The sequence below is a fragment of the Merops nubicus genome, unplaced genomic scaffold, assembly GCF_000691845.1.
Source record: "Merops nubicus isolate BGI_N331 unplaced genomic scaffold, ASM69184v1 scaffold9675, whole genome shotgun sequence".
Lineage (NCBI taxonomy): Eukaryota > Metazoa > Chordata > Aves > Coraciiformes > Meropidae > Merops > Merops nubicus.
Window position 1 is genome coordinate 26,889 of NW_008608934.1, and position 26,951 is coordinate 53,839.

Below are 26,951 nucleotides of genomic sequence, written 5' to 3' on the forward strand. Positions count from 1 at the left end.
AACTGTGTAGAGTGACTAATATTTTTATTTTTTGCAGGAAACTACTAATGACATGGGCTTTGGAAGTGGCTGTTCTGATGAAAAAATCAGAAACATATGCACCGTTATTTTCTCTCCCATCTTTTCATAAGTTTTGTAAAGGACTTTTGGCGAACAGTAAGATACCATATATTTGTACTTCTTAACAGTCTTTAATGTGGCATAATTAAGTACATAAGTGATCTTGTCATATACCACTGATAGCTGTAACTTGTTTCATTTACTTTTAGGAATGCTTCTGGTTTGTACTGTGCAAAAACTTACACTTTCGCCTTCTAGCATTTTTCTCAAATAGATCCCTATCTATTACTTATAAAAACAATTAATTTTCTTAAAATAATAATCTGAGATTGTGAAATCGATGTACCTAAGATGTCAGTAATGTGTCAAATCATTCTTGTAAGATTGCATTTTATTTTATCAAAAGCAGTGGAACCATTCCATACTGTGATTGTTCTGGGTTTCGAACCTTGGCAGTAGAAGTATGGGACAAATACTAGCATAATATTAGCAAGAGCAGTGACATTTCATGGCCAGGTGTTTCCAACTTTAGTTTGTTGTTACTCAAATTGGTTGTGTATAATGTCACTGTATGGAGGCCACAGGAGGATTACTCTGTCAGCCATCGGCACCATAGAGCAAAATGACTTCGTCACTAAGCATTCCCTTGGTATAGTAAAACCAGTTAACAAAATCCAAATAGAAGTATTGCATAAAGCCTGTATCTCCTTCTAACAGCTGTGTTGTAAAAGCATCTTTAAATGTTCTCCCACAACCAGAGTAATGCATTAAGTTACCTAATTCTAGTAAGAATGACTTTTTTTTTTTCCAACTCCATTATTCAGCCCTCCTGGAAGATGTGAACATTTGTCTTCAGGCATGTAGTAGCCTCCATGCCCTGTCTTCCTCCCTCCCAGATGACCTTTTACAAAGGTACTTGCATGGAATTCTGTGTGTTATTTGAATGATGCTGTTAATGGAAATGTTACCACCTTTTTTGCTTTCTGGTGATACAGGTGTGTTGATGTGTGTCGTGTTCAACTAGTACATAGCGGTGCTCGTGTAAGACAAACTTTTGGAAAACTTCTGAAGTCAATTCCTTTAGATGTGGTGTTGAGGTAAGTTGTTCAGATTAACTTCAGTACAGAGAATGGTTTATGTGTCTCTTCAATGATGTTTATCTGAAAGATAGTGCCAGTTGAATGTCATCATACTATCTTAATTTAAAATGAAAAATCATGAAGTGTCTTGCTGTCTCTTTGTGTGCCACCTACTGTTCTTAAATCTGTAACAAAGTAAATAACAAATATTATAAACTATGCAGCACTTCTTGCAACAAATATGAATACTTGTAAGGTCCATGTTGTCCAGAGCTACAGCATTATTATGTCCTTCAATTTGTCTCAAAAGACCAGAACTCCTAAAGCACTTTGTCTTAATACCAAAGAGTGTATTTATTTCCAGTCATTGCGTATGTTATATGGGTGTGTAACTTTTTCGTGCAACTTATTTTACATTATAGCATGGCTTACTTTTTTTAATTTTTTTTTTTCTCCTCTTCTTCTTGCAGTAACCGTACCCACACAGAAATACAAGAGATTTCTTTGGCTATAAGAAGTCATATGAGCAAAGCTCCAAGTAATACATTCCACCCGCAAGATTTCTCTGATGTCATTAGTTTCATTTTGTATGGAAACTCTCACCGAACTGGGTAAGAATGTCTTCTAAAACTGAAATCCATTGATGTTGAGTTTATAGTAAACAGTTGCAACCTATTTTTTGTTTAAAATTAGTAATTACCTTTACAAGTTACATTGCTTTACATTCAGTTGTTTTGTTGGGGTTTGTTTGCTTTTATGTTTCTCTTCAAGTATTATTTATAGATATCTTCAAAGACACACTTTTTTTCACATTTGACTATGTACATTGCTGCTTGGAAATGCTAAGAGATTTGTTTGAGAGCAGTAGGGAGCTGAAGTGTACATAGTATAAACTTGTTACCATGTGAACGCTTGTTAATGTTCTGATATTTTCTTTCAGGAAAGATAATTGGTTGGAAAGATTATTCTATAGTTGTCAAAGACTAGATAAAAGAGATCAACCAAGCATCCCTCGTAATCTGTTGAAGACTGATGCTGTTCTTTGGCAATGGGCTGTTTGGGAGGCAGCTCAATTTACTGTTCTGTCGAAGTTGCGAACCCCTCTGGGTAGAGCCCAAGATACATTTCAAACGATTGAAGGTAATGTAAAAAATCTCGTTAATTTTCATGGGAATTTTTTGTAAGATTGCTCAGCTAAGAACTTAATGCCCAAGACAGGAAGCACAGTGGCTTTAGTTTTCAGTGGTTGTAAACTTTTTAGTGTGTGTTTAACACAAGAAGAAATACAAAGGCAGAAGAGCAGTTATGTAATTTCTATTAACTTTTGAGAGATTTTGCTTTAATGTTGCTATACCTTGACACCTTTAAATAGAATGATGTCTGGTAACTTTGTTTTTCCATGTTTTGGTAAAATTTGTAGGTATTATTAGGAGTCTTGCAGCCCATACGTTAAACCCTGATCAAGATGTTAGCCAGTGGACTACTGCAGACAATGACGAAGGACACAGTAGCAACCAGCTTAGGCTTGTTCTCCTTCTACAGTATCTGGAGAATTTGGAAAAGTTGATGTACAATGCTTACGAAGGATGTGCCAATGCTCTTACCTCTCCACCCAAGGTTTGTCTGTCTTAGAGTGCTGATGTTCCTTGAAACGGTCTCTTGAAACAGTTCATGTTTTCACCACAGAACTTTAAAAGAACTTACCAAATGAGGTTTCGGACTGTTAATTTGTCTGCCTTTGACTTTAGCTTATTTCTGTGAAATAACTGCGTTTCTATGAAATGACATGTGAAACCAGGATTTATTTCTGAACTATCAGCTTGTGTAGTGGTACAAATCAAGCAAGTCTGTAGTATCTCTGTTTTGTAGCAGTCACTTATTTGTAGATTGTCAGCGGTCCTGTTATAACATAGTTATTATATTCTTCCAAAAGCAATTTAAAGACTTAAATCATTATTTATAAACAACATAACCTTTGATAGTAGTAGTTCTAACTGCAAAACATTATTCAGTGTTGAAATAAACTGTTTAATTACCAGACTTTGACATGACAGGTATAAATAATTTATAGTCAGCTCATCTGAAGATTTTTAGCTTGGCAGTATGCCTGGGCAGTTGCATGCTATGCATGATTTCAGACCATCTGCATTAATACAATTGAGGATGCACAATTTTACCTGTTTATTCATCTCTCAATTGAATAGTCAGCTGGTGAAAAGAAACTTGTCCTGACTTTGATTGATTGTTATAAGTATTAAATACGTAATGTAACTATTTTGGTTCATACAACATAAGAGTATTGTAAAACTTTTCTGTCTTTAAAGGTTATCCGGACATTCTTCTATACTAATCGTCAGACGTGCCAAGATTGGCTAACACGCATTAGACTTTCCATCATGAGAGTTGGATTGCTGGCTGGCCAACCTGCTGTGACAGTCAGGCATGGCTTTGATTTACTCACAGAAATGAAAACAAATAACAGTATTTCTCAGGTACTCTCTTCTCAAACTCTATAGATTATTGCAGAAATATTCCCACAACATTCTAAAAACTAAGCAAAGGCAATCAACAGGTATTCAACCAACTGGCCTGTAAAAGATTGTTTAAAGCCACACTTTAAACTCATTCTTCTGTGTTGACAGATGTTTGTGGTTAAGTGATACTGTAGGTTGGAGATTAGGATGTACAGATGTGGTCAAATACCATACATAAATGAAAGCTGTGGTTTGTCTGCAGTTTGACTTGAGTGGTTTCTTTTTAAGTGTAAGGTTCTGCTTAAACATTATGAAACTTCTGTTGTATTAGTGCAAGACCTTCCTGAGCTGGTGGTAGTGGTGTCTTTACTTACCTGTGAGTACGAGCGGGAGGGGGATTTAGCCTTGCTTCCTCTATAAGTAACTAGCAGGTAAGTGCAGGGGTGGGACGCACAGATGAAGTTGTTAGGCCTTCTTAAAAAAGTTGAATAGTTTCTTCAGAACATGACTTCATTTGCTTAAATATTTTATCACAGGAGGATGGATAGATACTTCCTGCTTCTGTATGAATTCTCATACTTAGGTCACTATAGGCTGTCACAGGGATTGTTTATGACTGACCTGCAGGCTGTGGAGTCACAGCATATGCTCTTCCCTTAGTTCACCTGCTTTTCCAAAAGTAGAGTAATGGATGGGTATGCAGAGCACTTCACTTGTAGATGCATGTAGTGTAATACTGCTTTAATATTTCCAAGTGTTTAACCATTTATATAGCTCTTATTTTAGATGAGATTTGTTAAATTAAGTTTTTTGTTTGGTTTTAGGGAAATGAATTTGAAGTGACAGTTATGATGTTGGTAGAAGCATTATGTGAGCTTCACTGTCCTGAAGCTATTCAGGGTATCGCTGTCTGGTCTTCTGCTGTAGTTGGGAAGAGTCTTGCCTGGATCAATTCTGTAGCTCAGCAAGCAGAAGGACGGTAAGTTTTCTCACATAAATGGATGTTACAAACTTGGACATTTTTTCCTTCTTATGAATAGTTCCACTTTCTGAATTTTTTAAATTGTGGCATAAATCAAGGCTACTGATCTGTTTTCCATGTTTGTTAAAGTCATTGTGTCTTTTAGAGATACCTAATGCACCTGGCATTCTTAGTTATTTTAACTTTTAGTTTTAACTGAAGTACCAGGATTTGAATATAAATGGTGTTCCTAAGCTGTCTTCCTCTTAGTTTTTTGTACACAGCAATACTATTTTCATATTCTAATTTTCCACTGCAAAATATTATTAATTTAAATATTTTCCAGTGAAGTTTCTGATCTGATTTACCTGCCACAGTTTGCCAAGAGATGGACTCCAAGGGAGATGCTTTGCAGTTTAGTTCAGCTTTCAAAAAGTGACTTCTACATCTATTGAAGTAGAATCTTTGGCTGCAGATGCAAATAAGTGGGTCAATGTTCCAGATAGGGTATGCCTTTATTTTGGTGTTTTTGTCTCCTTAAAGGAATGCATCCTTTCTTTATGAAATGAAGAAAAGGGATGCCTTTCATTATTTGTCTGCCATGTAAAATTCCCCAAACAAAACAAAAAACAGGTTTTATGTTGTCACTATCTTTCTCATTTGTGTAAGATTTCTTAAAATAATGTGCAGCTTTGTAATACATGAAAAGTTTCTCAGAAATGTCAGGTTTAAGGTGTGAATTGTTGCCCTAGACCCAATTCTACAGTCCTCTGTTAAATTATATGTGGTTAATCACTGTTCAGCTTTCCTCATTCAGGTAAAAAGTGAGACAGTTAAATATAACACTCATTTTTCTTCTTCAGTCTGTAGTTGGTTTGAAGTTGGCATTAAAACCTGAATGGAAAAGCTTTTATTCTATTCTGTAACTTGGAAATTCAGCTGCTAAACTTGTATTCAATGTTAATCCCTTTCCTTTGCTGAAGGTGTTGTGGACTTTTTGAATATTGTGGTAAAGAAAAGTTTAAAATATAATCTGTTTACCAAAAAAAAAAAAAAAGCAAACTGGTTCTGTAAAATGCTGACTAAAATATTAAACCGTTTAAGGTTTGAAAAAGCAACTGCGGAATACCAGGAGCACCTGTGCTCCATGACAGGAGTGGATTGCTGCATAACAGGCTTTGACAAAACTGTTCTCAAGTTGGCCAATTCAAACAGTGTGAATAATGCCAGCCCAAAGCATTCCTTGAATGGTCAGTATTGTTTTCTTTTTAAGAGAAATACAATTTTGTAACTGTGTGGACATAAGACCATCCAGTGGTATAGCCATGGTAACGATAGTGTCTGATTCTTAAACCTGAAAACCTGTTCCTGTCTGCAGTTAAAGTGAACCACTTAATGCTATTGAAACCAATATTATGTGTAGATATGAGATTTTGCAGTACTGAGGTCTAGCTGAATGAAACTAAAAATAATAGACTATTTTGTAATTTAGTAATTTGAGATTATTTTTGATCATTATAACTTAAGGCTTAGTACTTATGACATAATTATATCATAAATGCACTAGTTGCTCAGTTTTTTAACTATAGAGACTTTGTTGCAGCAGTCAGTTTCATCTTTGAAAGGGACTTTTTATTCCTAATTTAGTTCTTCTGTTTTCCTGTTTAGATGCTTCTTTATAGATATGGGCTAATTTTTTACAGAACCTCCTTTGAAAAGATTCTGTAGTTAAGTGGAAGAATACTTGTGGATGTTAGCTATTTGATTTTTTTTTTTTTTCTTAAACTAAGTGTTTTTCTTGATGAAAGACATAGATATTTATGCTCTTTTTTTTTAAATAGCAGTTCTATTACTGAAATGTAATTTCTAAGTATATCTACTGTTTTTCCATTTCACAGGAGAAACTAGAAAAACTGTTCTGACTAAGCCAAGTGATTCCTCACCTGAAGTTATAAATTACTTGGGTAACAAAGCATGTGAATGTTACATATCCATTGCTGACTGGTCTGCTGTTCAGGAGTGGCAAAATATGGTCCATGACTTGAAGAAAAGCAATAGTAATACCTCAATCAATCTGAAAGCAGATTTTAACTACATAAAGTAAGGATATAATTGATTTGTTCAACAGTACCTTAAAGTTCATTAGCTTAGAAGTGAAATAATGACATTTTTATGGAATTTGGAATCCAGATGTCATTGAATTAGAGGTGTCATGAGAAGAAAGTTGTTTTCTTGGGAGGGGTAAAACTTGGCCATGATATTTACTAGCCATACATATGAGTAACGACGTAACATGGTTCTAAATAGTTACTGTGGCTGTCTGACTGCTGAGGTCTTTTCATTGAAAGTAAATTTTAATGCAAATTTATTCTACTTGTGTTGGCAGAAGATATATCCTTTTGCACAACTTACTAGTAAAAAATAAAATACCTGTCAATGCTACAATTCTTAAATATTTGAATTCATTAATCTAATGTAAAAAAGCAGGGGTGATTACAGAGGTGATCTTAGATGCTTACATTTTTTTAAGGAATTCAGAATTGTAGTTTGTGCATTTATTTCTTAACCATTTATTTGTCTGCTTTATGAAAAAATTTGTGACATTGAAATAGTCCCTCGAGGTTTAAGAGTCCTTTCTGTTTGATTTGACAACTTGATTACTTTCCATCTCTATACTACTGTAGTAAACAGTGTAAAAAATCCTTTTGGCTGAAATTGATTGACTTGAAAATAAATGCATAGAAGGAAGCTTTGAAATAAAATTCTGCAGATCTGAAAAGGTGGCTACTTCTGTCAGAGAAAGGGGTGACCCTTTTTCTTACCGCAGTCACTTTGTGTTCTGTGGTTAATCCTTTTGGAGAATGAATGCTTGTCATCAATGTGAAAATGCCTTGCTCCTGAATGTTCACGTGTTTGTAAACTAAACCACTCTACTTCTGATAAATATCACAAGTGCTTGCTGTACTATTGCAGAGCTCTGGTTGTTTTGGTTGATTTGAGGTGATTTTCATCCAGATAATTACTGAAAGTAGCATACTATATTAGAAAAATCCTGTAAAGAGCTACTGAAGATATACAGCGGTTTGACTCTTCTGCCTCTGAGCAGGCTGAGAAGACTCTCTGTAGTGATGAGGATTGAAATAATTTAGCAGAAAGGGGAGTTTTCACCCACTGAATATTTTTTCTTTTCTAATGCCGGTATGTAGGTAATTCCTTCTTCAGTGGATAGTAACAAGAATATTAAACCTTTGAGTCTTCTGTCTTGTGAGCCATCAAGCCTCTTAACCTTTCGGTGCCTTTTTTGTGTAGTTCTGTAAAAGTCTAGAATGCCCAAATGGTTTCCTAATGTAAAACAATGCAGGGAAAAAAGTTAAATTTGCTACTTCAGGCTGTTATGTTATACAAATCTCTATTGCTTATGACCTGCACTACTTTACAGTATTTATGGAATTTTGATCTTGTGTGAACTGAAGAGCTGAACCCACGGCCTCCTGAAATTTGATACCCAAATGTACTTTGCTGTGCCTAGAGGGAGGGGAAGAATTTTTGAGTTTTTCCTTTTTATTTGAACTCTTCCGAAGTCAACCTTTTTCTTCCTGACTATGGTAGAAGAGTCATACATACAGTGTCGTGGTGTTATGAAAAGCTTCATACATGGAGAGGTGTTTTTTCCTTTCACTTTTGATACTGAATTTATCCATTTGGTGATGTAACTTTTATTGATCTCTATGAAAATTGGGATTTTTGCTTATAATTAATCATAAGTGCTCTGTTGGATTTTGAGTTAGGCTTGATTCTTTTTTGTCGTATAAGATATTTGGCAACTGGAATGAAGTAAGAAAAGTGAAAATTTAACTATAAACATTGAATTGCAGATCTTTGAGCAGCTTTGAATCTGGACAACTTACTGAATGCACTGAACAACTAGAATTATTACCAGGAGAAAATATCAACCTACTTGCAGGGGGATCCAGAGAAAAAATAGGTATAAATGCATAAATTGACATTACTTCAAATACAAAACATGTATCTGTCACTATAAATTACAGACCAAAACTTCTGAATGCAGATTACTGTGTTCAGTGGACTGACCATAAACTTGATTAATTGAGCTTTGAAATGATTGGCAGTGGTCATTTTAAATGTGGATACAAATGTGTTTTCTGGAGTTAGTGTTTGTTTATAAGTAATCTCTCATCAGTGTCTAATATGAATACACATATACTTTAAGAAAAAAAAATAAATTAATATATAACTGTTTTTCCAAACTTCCTTGCTCTCAAAAATGCATTTGATAAAATTTGGCAGTTCTAGTTGGTTTCAGTTCTTTAATCTCCATGTAGACATGAAGAAGCTCCTTCCTAATATGCTAAGTCCTGATCCAAGAGAACTTCAAAAAGCAGTTGAAGTACAGCTTTTGAGGAGTTCAGTATGTCTGGCAACAGCCTTAAACCACGTGGAACAGGAGCAAAAGTGGCAGTCGATATCTGAGTAAGTTGAAATGTGCTCTGAATGAATGTTATACACAGTGAAATGTTGTTCTAGTTAAACATAACTTTGTGAGAAGTATCTGTGGGAGGTTGCTACCAGAGTCAGTTGTTGAGTTTTAAGCTTACTAAAAAAATATAAGATGATGTTTAATGTGAAGATTATGTAGTTCTTTGAGCTGGGAAAGTACAACTTGTTATGAGTTTAATAATATCAGATTGAAACTTGTGTGTGATATTGCAAGATTTTCCTGTCTCTCTGAAGACACATTTTCTTCATTAATTTTATCACTGTTTCCTTTTCATGTCAAGCTAATAAAATGACTGCTCTGATTTTTTTTTTTTTTTAATTTCAGAAATGTTATTAAATACTTAAAGCAAACTTCACGAATCGCTATTGGACCTTTAAGACTTTCCACACTCACTGTGTCTCAGTCTCTACCAGTGTTGAGCACTCTTCAGTTGTACTGTTCTTCTGCTTTGGAAAACACTGTATCCAACAGGCTGACATCAGAGGTATGTCTGTGTGATTTTGACTGTTAATCATACTGTAAAAAGACCTTGTTTAGTTTTCTAACATGCCATGATCCAAGTTTTGTAAAACTTACATCTGACTTGGACTTCTTTCTATAGTTTATAACTATAGAAAGTTACAGTTAGAGTTTCAGTTACAGTTAGAGTATTTTAAAGTTTTATTGGTAGTTCCTATCTCTGCTTTAAATAAGTCATAACGCTTATTCATACAACACACACATCATTTACTTTAAAAGTAATTTTAAAATATTGATCAAACCCCAATCACTTCAGCAATTAAAAGCTCATTGTTAAACATCAAACAGAATTATGTAGTTCTGATTTCTACTTGTACTGTTCAGAAAACAATTCTGCTTGATTTTGAACTCTTCTTACTGATATCCTCTCAAAATCAAGCATGTCTTTCTAGAGTTGTGTAAAATGTGCTTGTGTTTTATTAGTTAATAATAGAGTGGCTAACTAATGTAAATATGAATGTTTACTCTGCACTAAAATGGTCTTTGGTTTTAAGAAATGAAAATGCATTTTATTAAAAATGTCTCTCATAACTATGCAACTTTTCAGGACTGTCTTATACCTCTCTTCAATGATGCTTTGAGATCATGCAAACAGCATGATGTACGGCCCTGGATGCATGCACTGAGGTACACAGCGTACCAGAATCAACTGATGGAAAAACTTAAAGGTATATAAGCTCTTATTTTAGTGTTAAAAAAGGTAAATGCAGAATTTGAACTTAAATCTTCTGCTGAAATGCAACAGCTGTATCTTTTTCTGTTATTTAGGTGGATTACTTTTTAAAAGCCAAGATGTGGTTATTTAGGTGTCTTGCTTTACATCTAGTATCTCAATTACTATTGTAATGTAGACAGTGTTAAAAAGAAAAAATATTATTCTGAAATGCTCAGTAGTTCTACAGTCTTCTAAATGCAATTAACTTGCTCATCTCTTCGTACTTAAAACGCTTTCACTTTTGATCACTTCAGCACTACAACACGATCGGTAATGGTCTTTAAAAACAGTCATGAAAGCCATTTAAATATGTAGTATGATGAGGTAGTGGGAGAAAAAGAAGTTTTATCAGGGGACAAGTAGATTTCTTAGTTAGGAAGAATGCTTATAATGAAAAGAATTACTTTTTTTGCCCAGTGGATAATCTGTGGATATTTTTTTTTTGTTTCAGATGGGTGTATATAAACATTCTAGGCAGAAGTGAAGTAATCTAGATTTCTGAAGGTGTTAGGAAATACAAAAGAGCTGAGCAATTTTTTACTGATGGCAATGTACAGAATGCATTGGAAAGGAATTACCTGTATAACCCAGGTGCAATTATCATTTGTTCAGTACTTCTGTTTACAATGTCTTGCTTTCTTCTTCAGAACCAACAGTCCCAATTAAAAGCCACCTAATGGAGCTGGGCTTAACAGCAGCAAAATTTGCACGGAAGCGAGGAAATATTGCCCTGGCTACACGATTGCTTGCCCAGTGCAGTGAAGTTCAGCTAGGGAAAACCACCACTGCACAAGATTTAGTCCAGCACTTTAAAAAACTGTCTGCACCAGGTCAGATAGATGAAAAATGGGGTCCTGAGCTTGATATTGAGAAGACAAAATTGTTATACACAGCAGGTGAGTGTTTGCTAATTACCTTGTAGGTATTTGACCTTCATGTTCTTATAACCAGGCTAAGTTCCCTGACCTTGAAGAAATTGTAATAGGATGGTATCATTAGGAAATCATTTCATCCTGTTAGCTGTTGTCTCAATCTGAAAGTGTTTCCACATGTCTTATTTATAATTTTTAACTTCAAAAGAGAATTTTCTTTGTAGAAATATATTCTTACAAGCTGTATCTGAATATATTGAATTACAGAAAAAGTATTTTGAATAAAGTTAGCACTACATTGAAGATATGCTTCTTATGATATGCAGGTCAGTCAACACATGCTATGGAAATGCTGAGTTCTTGTGCCATATCATTTTGCAAATCTGCCAAAGCTGAATATGCAGTTGCTAAATCTATTCTGACGCTGGCTAAGTGGATTCAAGCAGAATGGAAAGAAATTTCAGGACAGTTGAAACAAGTATATAGAGCTCAACAGCAGCAGAATCACGCTGGTCTGTCTACCTTGTCTAAAAACATATATCATTTGATTGATCTTCCGGCTGTTAATACACTAGAAGAAGAGTATCCTAGGATTGAAAGTGAATCTACAGGTAGATTTGTTCTCTTTCTTGTTCTTTTTGTTAAGCTAGTTACCGATGATTCCACTGAGTGTCAGTGCTCTATCACTCGTGTCTGTTTTCCTAATATACATATAAACTTTGTGTTTTGTGCAATAGGTAACTGTACACAGTTAAAAGCACTCAAACATCTTAATATTGATATTTCATATTTTTCCTCTTTCAAGTGATGGTGGTCTGAAGAAGAAACTGGAACGCATTTATTTCATAGAAGGGGCATATCAAATTTTGTCATGCTTTTGTCTAATTTCAGCTCCTGTATTTGCTAAAGTTTGAAGGAGACCCTTCAGAATAAACATCCACAGGATTTATATTTTGAAGGCCCTGATAAGTATGAAAAGCAGCTACCTGAGCTTTTCTCATGATCTTAAATTTATACTTAATTTGTACACTTCTGTTGTACAGAATGTACTCCAATTCCCAATTTTTGGCAGACTTCAATGTAAAGTTCTTCCTTTGCTTAAACATGGATTTCATAAATAACTTATACTGTCTTACAAAGCAGAACTATTTAAAAGATGTTAATGGCTCTTGGAATTGTTTCGGTTGGAAAAGACCTTTAAGATCATCAAGTCCAACCAGTAACCCAGTGCTGCCAGGTCCACCACTAAACCATGTCCCTAAACAATCCCAGCTCCCTCAGCCGCTCCACATAAGACTTATGCTGTGGACCCTTCATCAGCTTATTTACTCTTCTGTGGACATGCTCCAGCACCTCAATGTCATTCTTGTAGCAAGGGGCCCAATACTGAACCCAGTATTTGAGGTGTGGCCTCACCAGTGCCGAGTACAGGGGGATGATCACTTCTCTAGTCCTGCAGACCACACTAATGTAAGTAATAGGTGTTAGTGAGGAAAATAAATAGATACACAAACACACTGCCCTAGATATTTCATAAAAGTCTGCTCTCTGAAGCATCTTGCTCTTTTGGAGATCATGGGTTTCTTGCCTCAGTTCCATCTTTCTGTGGAAAAGAAAGCAGTTGTAGAGTGTAGGCAGTAGTTGTTAGTAAATGAAAAAACTGGTCTTTGTTTTGCAGTCAGTGTCAGAAATGAAAATAGTTGCATTTTGGAAAATTTTACACTCTTGGATACTAATTTGACTGAAAAAAAACTATGTGCTTACATTTTGGTGTTATTTTCTATGTTCAGGAGGTTAGATGTAGGTTTTACATCCTAACATACGTTGCTTTGTTTCTCCCATGACAGTAAATATCGGAGTTGGAGAGCCTGACTTCATCCTTGGACAGCTGTATCACTTGTCTTCAGTACAGGCACCTGAAGTAGCCAAGTCCTGGGCAGCCCTGGCTAGCTGGGCTTATAGATGGGGACGGAAAGTAGTTGATAATGCCAGGTAAATTCATCCCAGTGTTGTATAAATTTAAACAGTTTTCTTACATAGACCCTAGCTTTAGTATTTATGATTACTGTTCTTTGTGGTCCAAAGTCTCATGTGACCCTAGAACTAAATATTCTTTTGATTACTTGTCCTCTGTAAAAAGAAGCAAGTTTAATTCTGAGATATGGGTGAAGATTTCTTCCTTCAAGAAGTTTCAGATATAAAATCTGAAGGGGATCAGTAGCTCTATGAATACTAATATATTTGGGATCAATAACTCATTAAATGTTACAGTCAGGGAGAAGGTGTTCGTCTGCTGCCCCGGGAAAAATCTGAGGTTCAGAACTTGCTTCCAGACAATGTTGCAGAGGAAGATAAAGAGAAAATCTATGGCATTCTTGGGCAGGCTGTGTGTCGTCCAGCTGGGATTCAAGTAAGTGTAAATTTCCTTGCTTAAAAAATGCTCAGCTTCAGAGTGAACCTTATTTTTCCTCCTCTTGTGATTCATATTAACTCTTGTAAACATTTTAAAATTCAGACAACGCAAAAGTTCTCTAAGAAACCATCTGTTAGCTAAGTGGCAACACATCAGTTCCATGGACTATGGTAACATGATTAGGTAATACAGTTGCAGGAGTTGCCTAGGCAAAAACTGGATTAGCAACCAATATTGCTTTTAGAAATGGTTAGTGGGCTTAAAACAGTTCTGTTTTCTCTTTATTTGCATTTAGGATGAAGATATGACTCTACAAATCACTGAAAATGAAGACAATGAAGAAGATGATATGGTGGATGTTATATGGCGTCAGTTATTAACAAGTTGTCCCTGGCTTTCAGATCTTGATGAAAACGCAACAGAAGGGTTAATTAAAGTGTGGAGGAAAGTTGTAGACAGAATCTTCAGTCTCTATAAACTCTCCTGCAGTGCATACTTTACTTTCCTCAAACTCAATGCTGGTCAGGTTAGTGTTTGTGCTGATGAGGAAATGCAGTTACAAACTTTTCTAAATAACGATATGAACTATAGACTTCAGCTTAGAGGAGTATTTCTTTCTTTTAAGGTTCCACTTGATGAAGATGATCCCAGGCTGCATTTAAGAAATACTTCTGAGCAAAGCACTGATGATGTTATTGTGATGGCAACCCTAAGACTGTTACGTTTACTTGTCAAGCATGCTGGAGAACTTAGACAATATCTAGAGCATGGGCTAGAAACTACACCTACTGCTCCTTGGAGAGGTATGTAAATGTTATCTAGTTGTTAAAATTTTGACACATTTCTTTAAAGACAAGCAGAAAAATATTCATTGCACTTTCATAAAATTTAAGCACGATCAAAAGAGAGCCTGTCTTTTACTAAATAATTTGTTTAAAGGTGGTCAGGTTGGCTGTGCATTCTGATCCTCTCCCTCCCCTTAAGACACTGAAAGGGGATTTGGTTTGTGAAGTATTATGTTATAGTACCACTAAAAGAAAAAAAGGGGGGGAGTGTGTGTGATGTTTTTCTAGCTATGGTATGAAATGCAGTGCAGAGAAAGCTGTGTGTCAGATGTCTCAGAAGTAGTTTGTCACTACACTGCTGGTTCTGGTTGCTCAGGGATGTTCCCACAACACTAATTTTGTGGGAAAGCAGCAGAAGAGGAGGCCAACTATTGGTGAATGGAATTAAATCCAGTTGGCAGCCAGCCACAGACAGTGTTCCACAGGGCTCAGTACTGGGGCCTGTTCTGTTTAACATCTTTATTGATGATCTGGATGAGGGGATCGAATGTGCCCTTGGTAAGTTTGCAGGTGATATAAAGCAGGGAGTGTAGATAAGCTTGAGTGTAGGAAAGCTCTTCAGAGGGATCTGGACAGGCTGAACTGATGGGCCAGTAGTAAAGGTTCAACGAGGCCAGGTGCCAGGTCCTGCACTTGGATCACAACAGCCCCATGCATCCCTGAAGGCTTGAGACCGAGGAGCTGGAAAGCTGCCTCGTGGAAAAAGACCTTGGAGTGTTGATTGACCAGTGCCTGAACATGAGCCAGCAGTGTGCCCAGGTGGCCAAGAAGGCCATCACCACCCTGGGTTATATCAGAAAAAGTGTGGTCAGGAGGACTAGGGAAGTGATTATGCCCCTCTGCTTGGCACTGGTGAGGCCACAGCTTGAGTACTGTGTTCAGTTTTGGGCACCTCAGTACAAGAAAGACACTGAAGCTTTGGAATGTGCCCAAAGAAGGGCAGCAAAGCTGGTGAAGGGTCTAGAGCACAAGTCTTATGAGGAGTGGCTGAAAGAACTGGGCTTGTTCTTGGTCTCAGGTGAGACCTCCTCACTGTCTACAACTCCATGAAAGGAGGTTGTGGTGAGATGGGGCTTGGTCTGTTCTCCCAAGTAACAGGTGATAGGACAAGAGGAAATGGACTCAAGCTGTATCAGGGAGGTTTAGATTGGCTATTAGGAAAAACTTCTTCACCAAAAGGCTTGTTAAGCGTTCAGAACTGGCTGCCCAGGGAAGCAGTGAAGTCAACATCCCTAGGGGGATTTAAAAGACATGTAGATGTGGTGCTTAGGGACATGGTTTAGTGGTGGATCTGCACTGCTGGGTTAATGGCTGGACTTGATGATCTTAAAGGTCTTTTCCAACCAAAACGATTCTATGATTCTATTGCAAAATTGTACTTTCTTTTGAAACATCCAGTTATTCTGTCTTCAAGAACTACTGATGTGACTGTGCTTACTTTTAAAAAATTATTCAAGAGGTACAATGTGCAGAACTCAATTCCTAGTTTTTGATTAAAGGATTTATATATTGCATCTGATATTACCTTTGGCTGAATAGTTGAAGAAATAAGCTGTGGTCTGTGCTGTGAAAGACAGTTACTTGTCCAGTTTCCCAATAAAAACTTTTTATTTACATTCTCCCAGTGCATAACCAGTATGCTTTTAAAAATCACATTAGGTAAAATCCTGCATAATTGGATTTGAACTGAAATGATTGGGCACATTTTCTTTTCCTGTATGCAGGTATTATACCTCAGCTCTTCTCCCGGCTGAACCACCCAGAAGTGTACGTGCGTCAGAGCATTTGCAACTTGCTGTGTCGAGTGGCTCAAGATTCTCCTCATCTCATACTGTATCCTGCAATAGTGGGCACCATTTCACTTAGCAGTGAATCCCAGACTTCAGGTATGGAGGAAAAAATAAATGTTCAATTACACTTTAGCTAATGTTATTTTTTTTATACTGGATAAAATTATACTGGATTTTTTTTTTGTAACTCTCATATCTTCTATCTTAATGATTTTTTTTTATTCTGCAACTTCATCAATACCTTTAATTTAATTTACTAGCTTAGCAAATAAGTTAGTTTTTTTCAATTTTGTCATCATATACTTTGCCAGTTCTTAATGTAATGTGGAGACCTGATGCTTGATGAAATGAGGAAGCATGTATCTTTTAAGGCTAGAATGTTGTAGCTAATATTCTAACATCTGTTTTTCATTTAGGAAACAAGCTGCCTTCTGCTATCCCTACTTTGCTAGGTAATATTCAAGGGGAAGAACTGTTGGGTGGTGAATGTGATGGGGGAAGCCCACCAGCTTCTCAAGAAAGTAGTAAAGATGACACAAAAGTTGGCTTAAATGAAGATCAAGCAATGATGCAAGATTGTTACAGCAAAATTGTAGAGAAGCTCTCTGCTGCAAATCCAACAATGGTATTGCAGGTAAATAATCCAAGTGCATGCTACTTGTGCTCTTAGTTGAACCACAAAATATAATTTGTGTATCTTGTGGCTAGATCTACTGAAAGTTAGGTGCATCTTTTGTTAGGTCGTCAACTTTTTTTCAAGTTGTTAATCTACAAAAATAAGTCTTAATACTAGTACTCTTAGAAGTAAGTCAGTCTTATTTTATACAGGTTCAGATGCTAGTGGCTGAGCTGCGCAGAGTTACCGTTCTTTGGGATGAGCTTTGGCTGGGAGTTCTACTGCAACAGCACATGTATGTCCTCAGAAGGATTCAACAACTGGAAGATGAAGTCAAGAGGGTCCAAAACAACAACACTTTAAGGAAGTATGTATCTTTTCAATAATTCTAATGATAAATCCCTAGCAGATGGAGCAGCATTACAGTCAAACTGATCAACAGTGGTGTTGCTCCTGAATTCATATTATCCTAGCTGTTTTGTGAGCCAGTGATGTTATTTCAAGAATGTTTTGATGCTACAGCTAGTACTTTTATCAAATTAGAAGCAGCAACAGAATCCATGTTGAGATTTTCCCTAGTAATAATGTGTTGGAACCCAATGAATATCAAATTGTGGATCATGAGATCCTACTGTTCTTTATTTCCATGATCTTTATTGGACATCAGCTGAAATAAGGACAGGCATGTTGAGGGGTGTAATCTATTTGTTGTTTACTGTAAATACAGACATTTGGAGTAAACAGAGTGTCTTAATCTGGTTTTGGTTTTCAGTGTTAAGGGAGCTTGTCTTCTTTTTTTTTTTTTTTTCCTTCTCCCTCACCTGGGTTCTCTTGTGAATAGATTTGTGGAAGAGGAATGTCATTCACTGGGCAGTTGGCTAAGCTTAAGAATGCCACTTGAATTCTATATTCAGGGCTGACATGGAATGGGAGAACAGCATGAGCTGAATATCTCTCTTGCCCTATTTTATAGTGTGGTACATCCCCAGGAAGTAGTAGTAAAGTAGTTTTATCAAAGGAATTCAGTTTCGTAGAGTGGTTTGAACTCTGAGCTTTTCCTTGGGGTTTCCAGTGATGAAGAACCCAGTTCAAATGTTTCAGTAGAAAAAAAAAAAAGGAAAAAAAGTGTGGTTTAGAGAACATGCACTTTTAATACTGTTGTCCTAGAAGACCTCATTTTAGAGATGTAATAATCTTTGTGAATTCATAGATGCCTCATTTGCAGTCCTATCTTAGTGCTCTGCTTGTGAAGTAACTTGGTTTTATGGAGTTAAGATGAAATTTTGATGTCTTTTTGTAACAGAGAGGAGAAAGTAGCAATCATGCGTGAAAAGCATACAGCTCTGATGAAGCCCATTGTATTTGCTTTGGAACATGTACGGAGCATCACTGCAGCTCCTGCAGAAACTCCTCATGAGAAATGGTTTCAGGATAACTATGGAGATGCAATTGAAAATGCGCTGGAGAAACTTAAGAATCCTTTGAATCCTGCTAAACCTGGAAGCAGCTGGCTCCCGTTTAAAGAGGTATTATATGCACAGACTAGGAGTGCAGTGTAGAGACTTGATGCTCTTGCTGCACCATATACTTGACTCTCTCCTTAATACTCTCCTGTTATTCTCTTGTCATATCAGAATTGCAGTCTGAAACTTTCTTCTGTGCAATCCCCACAGGTGTGCTAGATATTAGAGCACAGTAATTTTTGCTTCTTTCAGAAGTCCTGCTGATTGACTGCATTATTGTGTTTCTACACAATGAAATTGTTTTTTCAAATTTGCATCTTCTGTCTGGAATGCTGTCACTTTTTTGGGGGGAGGGCTTTATTTTTTTAAAATACCATCCTTCTGAAACTCTGAGTTTAGTGGATTCAAATTTTTACAGGTTGGTACTCTGGTTATCTAAACATAATTCTTGGGCTGTACAGCAGCCTTCAAATAACCCTTTCCAAAGGTACTTTTATTTTATCAACTGTGTGATCTTATGTAATTTTGTTATGGGTCTGGGGAGAAATAAAATATGTATTTACTTGGATATCCAGATCCAATCTCGTGTTTTTTAAAAGTTTTGCTAAGCTAAGCAGAACCTAGGTTTTACACACAAATAGATGTTTGGGTTTTTTTTTTTGCAGGTTCCCTTCTGCTTTGCAGAACAAGCATGCAGAGATATATATATAGATATAGATATATATAGATATATATAGATATATATATATACAGGAGGTTGCTGAACTCCACTGCCTTTGAGCACAGCTCAAATATTTGTAAAAGCAGGAGCAAAACCTCTTGAGGAGTTTGATTTGTTGTGATTTTGGTGCTCATTATATTTGTGGCATAAAGGATGCTTTTTAGTTTTTGCTGTCCTCATCCTGAGCTGTATATGGGTTGTTAGGATGGCATGGATGAGAAGTAGTTTAAGAAATATATCTGCATGCTTTCTGGAAGTTGACTGCCTTTACGTCTGTCTTGGTGGTGTTTGCATTTTTTTTTCTTGATGCTGGCTTTTAAGATGAACCTCAAACTAAACCAAAACTATTTCTTTGGGATAGGTTATGCTAAGTTTGCAGCAGAGAGCACAGAAACGGGCTAGTTACCTTTTACGACTTGAAGAAATCAGTCCTTGGTTGGCTGCCATGATGAGCACTGAAATAGCACTTCCTGGAGAAGTATCTACCAGAGACACAGTCACAATTCATAGTGTGGGCAGCACAATCACAATCCTGCCTACCAAAACCAAACCTAAAAAGCTTCTTTTCCTGGGTTCAGATGGGAAGAACTATCCCTACCTCTTCAAAGGTAAGAAATTGAAGTTTTCTCATACAAGTTACTGTCTCTTGTTCTAAATTAAACTCTATTAAAATTGGGAAGATGCATGTTTGCAATACTTGTTTTATTTGCTTGCATGATATGGAGAAAGAGTTTTGGAGCATTTGCTCCCTTACTTCCATACCTCCCACTGCACCATATATTTTCAAGGAATTTTGCCTCATGGAGCTGTATGTCAGGGGTGTTTCAAATCCCTTCTTTATAAGGCTTGCATCAGCAACAGCATTCTGCATGCATACTGGTAAGATTAGATGGATGCACCTTTCTCAAAGCTTAAGGTAGTACCCAGAAGAGAACTTCAGAGAGTTCCTACCTTCCCTGAAAGGGAAAGACATGTTGGTTACATTTGTAACTGCTGTGTGTGTTATGTTGTAGTAGGTAAATGCTGTGTAAACGTCTAGGTTTAGGCAGAACAACTAGTCCTTAACCTGCACAGTTTCTGAAGCTATTTATATTCTGAAATGAATTAGGGTTTCAAAAAATGCTAAATTTGTGGGTTTAAGAGAAAATATTTTTTAATCTAGAAACTAAATTTTAAACATTTATCACAGGTTTGGAAGATTTGCATCTAGATGAAAGAATCATGCAATTCTTATCAATTGTGAACACAATGTTTGCCACTATTAACCGGCAAGAGACACCAAGGTTCCACGCCAGGCACTACTCTGTGACGCCTCTGGGAACTAGATCGGGTTTGATCCAGTGGGTGGATGGAGCTACCCCTTTGTTTGGCCTTTACAAGCGGTGGCAACAAAGAGAAGCTGCTTTACAAGCACAAAAGGTAACAATTATGTTTTATGCCAGCTAGAACAATTCATTATTTGCTTTGCAGTTCTAAGTGATGTAGTCTTAAAAGGATTGTGTTTTATTCGTAGTGCACAATGGTTCTGTGTATTAATATCGCTTGACTTCACCAGATGTCAATAAAAATGCATATATCTTTTACACATATTATAGCATGTAAAATAAATATACTGTTCTGGCACCATACAAGGAGAACTGGTTTTAGCAGATAGTTAAGTTTGGTTAAAATTATTTTAGTTCTACATCTTATTCTTTCATTCTCATTTCATTTTAAATAATTTTTTACAGTTACATTTCTAAAATTTGCCTTGATAAGAGTAGCGTTAGACCAAAACAATGTGTTTTCAGTTTAGGCATTTTTAACTATTGAATTTTAAAAGGATTCTCTTAGTTGTGAAAGTCATCCTTGGTAGAGGAGTTGATTTTAAGTTGCATTCTCACCAAAACTGAATTTGGAATACCTTTTTGTGGTAAATCATTGCAATACATAAACTACCGTTTTTACCTCTTCTAGGCTCAGGACTCTTACCAGACCCCCCAGAATCCTGGAATAGTGCCTAGACCCAGTGAACTTTACTACAGTAAAATTGGACCAGCTTTAAAGGCAGTTGGGCTTAGTCTTGATGTGTCACGTCGTGACTGGCCCTTGAATGTCATGAGGTCTGTTCTAGAAGAGCTGATGGAAGCAACTCCCCCAAATCTGCTGGCTAAGGAGCTCTGGTCGTCATGCACTACACCAGATGAATGGTGGAGAGTTACACAGGTGAGTTGTATCAGATATAGTTTCCCTTTGAAAGGCTATGTTTTTAATGGGATGAGTGGCAACAAATGCCTGGGATGTGTTCAAGCTGTGAGACTCATGAGTTAGGTGAGCTAGCACTGCTGAAGTTTCATGTAACAGGATATGTTGGCAATTGTACCATCAGGAGTAAAAAATGGGTATGCATCTGATAGCTCTGTTATTATACTAGAATTATCAGCCTAGGATATCAAAACTCTTGTAAATATCATCAGACAAATAGAAAACAGCTTGGAATAAGTTGGTTTTGATTTGTCTTACACTTAAAATAATGTTTTAAGATGGTAGTCAGTCCAATGTGTTGGCAGAGGATTCCCACAAATAATTTTTTCCTGAAACTCTCTTTAAAGTCTTATGCAAGATCCACTGCAGTTATGTCCATGGTTGGCTACATCATTGGTCTTGGAGACAGACATCTGGATAATGTTCTTATAGATATGACTACAGGAGAAGTTGTCCACATAGATTATAATGTTTGCTTTGAAAAAGGTAATTTAAAAATGCTATATGTTATTCAAATAAAAGGTTTCCCTTCTTGGTAACTAAAAGAAACAACTTAAATTCTTATCTTAAAGGGAAGAGCCTTAGGGTACCAGAGAAGGTTCCATTCCGGATGACGCACAATATTGAAACAGCGCTCGGAGTGACGGGAGTAGAAGGAGTTTTCAGGCTTTCTTGTGAACAGGTAAGGTAGGATACTTTCAGTGAGGGCTATCACTTGCCAGATACTATCTTAGAACCCTTCTATTAAACATTCTGCTGTTGATTTATAAAACCTGTGACTTCTGCTATGATTTTAATTTGGCTTATTTTAGATAAGATGCAATAGTAGGTATGTAAGAGAGATGAGACTGCCAGATAAATAAATGTGCATTACCGGCACATCTAAAATTCAGTGGGGAAGGGGAACTTGTAGCGCTAGATGAAAGATGTTTTTCATGAAGCATTTTTTTATGAAGCTTTCCTTAGCATCTTTTTTCAGGGCTCATACTTTATAAGCATGACAGAATTGTTTTTTAAAAGAAAAATGCTCTGAAGAAAGGGGAATTTTATTCCTCGGGTGCGGAGAGCTAGAATGCAGTCTTTAGTTTTAGTGATGTTACTACAGGCTAGCTGCGTTCATACATACTGTGGTGATTTTCCTGTATTTGTGGTTAGGGATAAGTGATTTCTGTATCTACCCAAGTACAGTATTCTGCATTTAACATTCCACTTTCTACAAGGATAATACAAGATCTGAATGAGTCTGTTAAAAATATGATGCAGGTCCTTCATATTATGCGGCGTGGGAGAGAGACTTTGCTTACGTTGCTTGAAGCTTTTGTTTATGATCCTCTGGTGGACTGGACAGCGGGAGGTGAAGCAGGATTTGCTGGAGCCGTCTATGGTGGTGGTGGCCAGCAGGCTGAAAACAAGCAAAGCAAAAGAGAAATGGAAAGAGATATTACCCGTAGTCTCTTTTCTTCAAGAGTGGCTGAAATAAAGGTGAATTCACTACCATAATTTTGTGCTTTATAACCAAAGTAGACACTACACTTTCACTTCATTTATTTGCATTTTAGTGGTCCTGGAAGAGGTGGTAATTTATTAGAAGAAGTTCACAAATTTTATTGAGCTAAACTGAATTTGTATTGAGGGCTGTGCTCATATGGAACTTGCAAGTATTTAGATTTCATTTTCTGTGTGCTTCTTTCTAAAATCAGTTTAAATATTTTGCCTGAATCTGGGACACAGGAATAAAAACAGAGGTTTAGAGAGCAGTCCAATTAAAGAATCTGTTAAGCTTTAGTACTTGTAGCACTGGAGGTAGGCCTAGATGAACAATATTGAGGGGTTAAGCTCTGCCATGTATTACGTTCCCTTACCTGTTTGAATTAAGTCCAGTTCTATAATGTCTGTGTCTTGGTTGTAGGTGAACTGGTTTAAGAACAGGGACGAAATGCTTGCTGTGCTGCCAAAATTGGACAGTAGTTTAGAAGAATACCTGAACCTGCAAGAGCAGTTGACAGATGTGGAGAAGTTACAAGGAAAACTACTGGAGGAGATAGAATTTCTGGAAGGTGCAGAAGCAGTCGATCATCCCTCCCACACACTTCAGCACAGGTACAGAGGAGCTAGGAGTTCTGTCAGGAATCTCACAGTTAATACAGTTGGTGGCTTAGTAATATACTTCAATGTTAGAATGTATATGGGGGGGTAAAAGCTGTTTTTATAGTAAGCAAGTCACTCCTTGTACAGATGGACTATTGAAACAGTTTGCCTGATTAATAATCTTATTTATGTCCTTGGCCCTATCTGTATAACCTGTGCTAGTCAAGTGTGGAACATGGACCCTTTTGGCAAGAGGCAGAATGTGCCAAGTGTGGTGTCCCATCAAATTAACCCACATAGTACAAATATTGATAAATAGCACAAAAATCTTTTAATCTAAGTATCTAATTCTTTAACTTATTTTTCAAGTTTATTTGAAATTTATCAAAGATTTCAGAATTGCATGAATATGCACGTGCATTCATTATTTTGTAGGTGAACAGAATTAACAGAACATTGATAAAGCTTTGTATAATTGGTGAGAATATGTTCATTTACTGGTCAACAGGGTAGTTGTATTGTTCAATACGATTTTGTATTCATTATAGTTAAGTATTTTTTTCTTGTAGTAATTACTTGATTCTGTGGTTTCAATAATTCAGGTATTCTGAGCACACACAGTTGCAGTCTCAACAAAGAGCTGTCCAGGAAGCAATCCAGGTGAAGCTGAATGAATTTGAGCAGTGGATTACACATTACCAAACTGCTTTCAGTAATTTAGAGGCAACGCAACTTGCAAGTCTTCTTCAAGAAATTAGCACACAAATGGACCTAGGTATAAAACAGTATTTGGGGGAGGGGGGAAGTTTAATGGTTTGGAAATAACTAGAGTTTAATATCAGGATGCATTATGAGTACCTCTAATTTAAAGGCAAGGACCTGCATATGATAAATGGAAAGAAAGGGCATTCTTTAGCAGGTGGCCTAGAGCACTTCAAGGTTTCTGTGCCAAACTGTGCAAAGGCACTTGTCTGTCTTACCCTAGCTGGGGATGAGATTATCCTCTTACCTCATACTCAAAATTCTCAATAAGAATTCTCCCTGTCTCTTTTATCACAAGTGAAAATATTTTTGGAAAGATGTTAACTCTCAGTATTTGTATGCTATAAAATACACGTGCTTTGGAGATGTGTCTCAATTTTTAAACATCTTTCTTAAAAGGTCCTCCAAGCTATGTACCAGCAACAGCATTTCTGCAAAATGCAGGCCAGGCACATCTAATCAGTCAGTGTGAACAACTGGAAGGAGAAGTTGGTGCTCTTCTCCAGCAGAGAAGATCTGTGTTACGTGGTTGTCTTGAACAACTGCACAACTATGCAACAGTGGCTCTTCAGTATCCAAAAGCCGTGTTTCAGAAGCACCGAATAGAGCAGTGGAAGACCTGGATGGAGGAACTCATCCGTAACATGACAATAGAGCGTTGTCAAGATATCTTTAGGAAGTAAGTTGACAGAATACCAGATTGTTTGAAAAACTGAATTTTCAAATTACTTCAGGATTTTAATTTACTAATGAAAATTAAAACTTTTACAAGGACCAATCTAATTATGAAGCAAGACCAGATTAAGTTGCAGTTCCAGAATCTTAGAGAAAAAGATGAAAACCTACTTTAAAAATATGTTTCAGAGTTTAATCTGTGTACTGCAAAAACAGAACTGAGTAACATTGCCCTGTAATGAACAAACGAAGAACCATGTTTGTGGCTTTAGGGTAAAGGTATTTAAGGATTTTAAAAACTGGTATTTAAAAATCAAGTCAGCTAAAGGTTTTTTTCTTAAATTTAAATGGATGTTCAAGCAATTTTTTTTTCTTCCCGAGTTAGGCCATTTCATCATTATTACTGCTTGGCTTACAAGGTTAGATTGCTTGGGGTTATGGCTTAGAGAAGGATTTGGTACAGTATGGTAGAGTAGGGTTGATGGCTGGACTTGGTAATCTTAAAGGTCTTTTCCAACTGAAGTGATTCTATGGTTCTGTATTCAGGCATTTACACTGCAATGTGTTCCCTTTTGATTTCATACCTTCTAGTCATTCTTTGCTTCAAGGCTTACTGATTTTCTTCTGTCTTTGCAAATAGATGGAAATAGTGTGCATTCTAGGACTTCATGAAAGTGTCATTAGGGTAGCCATCAACTGCTGTGGTATTTAGAGTTGATAGGGAGTAGGTGATGTGGGAGCTGTTCAAGTGCAGAGTATTTCTCTTACAGAGCAGAATGCAGTTTTCTAGCACTTGAGAAGGGAAAATTTTGTCACTGCATACTTCTGCTTTACAGGTATGAAATGCAATATGCTCCTCAACCACCTCAAAGTATGTGTCAGTTCGTAACTGCTACAGAAATGACTCTACAGCGCTATGCAGCAGACATAAATAACAGACTTATCAGGCAGGTGGAGCGTTTGAAACAGGAGGCAGTTACTGTACCTGTTTGTGAAGAGCAGCTGAAAGAAATTGAACGGTGCATAAAAGTTTTCCTTCATGAAAATGGAGAGGAGGGCTCGCTGAGCTTAGCAAGTGTTATCGTATCTGCTCTTTGTGCACTGACAAGGTGAGTTGCCTCCTGTGATTTTTTTTTATGCATTCAAGTATGAGACCATCTAAAAGGAATATTCAAGTGACATGATTGTGGACAATGTGATAGCAGGCAGGTTGTCTAACTAAGTGTCATAATTCATCTAGGCGAAATCTGATGATGGAGGGTGCAGCATCTAGTGCTGGAGAGCAGCTGGTTGATTTGACTTCAAGAGATGGAGCCTGGTTCTTGGAGGAGCTTTGCAGCATGAGTGGGAATGTTACATGCCTTGTGCAGTTGCTGAAGCAGTGTCATCTTGTACCCCAGGACTTGGATATTCCTAACCCCATTGAAGCATCAGAAACTGTTCACTTAGCAAATGGAGTCTATATCTCACTTCAGGTGATACTTTTAGATTTTTTTTTTTTCTTTCCTCATCCACAACCTTCTAAGGCTTAAGCTAAGCCATTCTGGACAGCTTCCTGAAGCAGCTGTTTATGATGCTGCTGAGATTTTATTTTTTTGTTGGACCTTAATCTTCTTTGCTTTGTTTGTCTGAGCTGAACATGCATTTGCTACTGCTATTTCTTTTTTTATTGGTTGAAAGAAACCATTTTGATCTATACATGACAAATTTTAAAAACTACTAGCAAGTAATTAACCATGAAAAAGAAATTAATATCTGATTTATAGACACGCCAGGTTCAAGCCTTGCTTTCATTCTTCTATTCTGTTGTGGATAGCCTAGAACAATTTCCAAACTTTAACCTCTGCAGAAAAAAGAAATAAATTTCTGCTCCTGCTAAACCTTGGTTATTTTCACCTGAAACAAGTACTTTGAAACAAATTCTGAAAACCTTTTTTACAGGTCCCTTTCTACAAGTTTGGGAAGGAGAAAAAATGTATTCATAACTTTGTGGTTTAGAAATGTTTCTACTTTAGTAAAACAAAAACAAACCTGTTAGCAGCAGCTTGAATGAAATACCTGCTGAGTGATTTATAAACTGTGGCTGGTGTGGCTCAAAGTTTTTTGAGGCTTTTGATTCCACTGTACTGTATTTG

At 36.7% G+C, this 26,951-nt stretch overlaps 1 protein-coding gene across 1 annotated transcript in view; it reads left to right on the top strand.

Annotated features, from left to right (window-relative positions):
* SMG1 (SMG1 phosphatidylinositol 3-kinase-related kinase) overlaps positions 1-26,951 on the top strand; it is a gene marked incomplete at its 5' end in the record, with an annotated part of 55,493 nt that overhangs the window by 18,394 nt on the left and 10,148 nt on the right. The window contains 35 exons of the mRNA XM_008940424.1: positions 38-156; positions 885-972; positions 1,056-1,157; positions 1,610-1,750; positions 2,080-2,279; positions 2,560-2,756; positions 3,464-3,631; positions 4,438-4,592; positions 5,679-5,824; positions 6,473-6,674; positions 8,450-8,559; positions 8,918-9,065; positions 9,418-9,577; positions 10,160-10,280; positions 10,975-11,223; positions 11,526-11,810; positions 13,047-13,191; positions 13,471-13,609; positions 13,908-14,138; positions 14,238-14,415; positions 16,182-16,343; positions 16,664-16,881; positions 17,076-17,230; positions 18,167-18,389; positions 19,409-19,655; positions 20,237-20,466; positions 21,004-21,252; positions 21,639-21,777; positions 21,864-21,973; positions 22,555-22,773; positions 23,201-23,391; positions 23,982-24,154; positions 24,541-24,820; positions 25,653-25,925; positions 26,057-26,291. Coding sequence (XP_008938672.1) covers positions 38-156; positions 885-972; positions 1,056-1,157; positions 1,610-1,750; positions 2,080-2,279; positions 2,560-2,756; positions 3,464-3,631; positions 4,438-4,592; positions 5,679-5,824; positions 6,473-6,674; positions 8,450-8,559; positions 8,918-9,065; positions 9,418-9,577; positions 10,160-10,280; positions 10,975-11,223; positions 11,526-11,810; positions 13,047-13,191; positions 13,471-13,609; positions 13,908-14,138; positions 14,238-14,415; positions 16,182-16,343; positions 16,664-16,881; positions 17,076-17,230; positions 18,167-18,389; positions 19,409-19,655; positions 20,237-20,466; positions 21,004-21,252; positions 21,639-21,777; positions 21,864-21,973; positions 22,555-22,773; positions 23,201-23,391; positions 23,982-24,154; positions 24,541-24,820; positions 25,653-25,925; positions 26,057-26,291 — 6,388 coding nt within the window. The remainder of the gene's footprint in view (positions 1-37; positions 157-884; positions 973-1,055; positions 1,158-1,609; positions 1,751-2,079; positions 2,280-2,559; positions 2,757-3,463; positions 3,632-4,437; positions 4,593-5,678; positions 5,825-6,472; positions 6,675-8,449; positions 8,560-8,917; positions 9,066-9,417; positions 9,578-10,159; positions 10,281-10,974; positions 11,224-11,525; positions 11,811-13,046; positions 13,192-13,470; positions 13,610-13,907; positions 14,139-14,237; positions 14,416-16,181; positions 16,344-16,663; positions 16,882-17,075; positions 17,231-18,166; positions 18,390-19,408; positions 19,656-20,236; positions 20,467-21,003; positions 21,253-21,638; positions 21,778-21,863; positions 21,974-22,554; positions 22,774-23,200; positions 23,392-23,981; positions 24,155-24,540; positions 24,821-25,652; positions 25,926-26,056; positions 26,292-26,951) is intronic.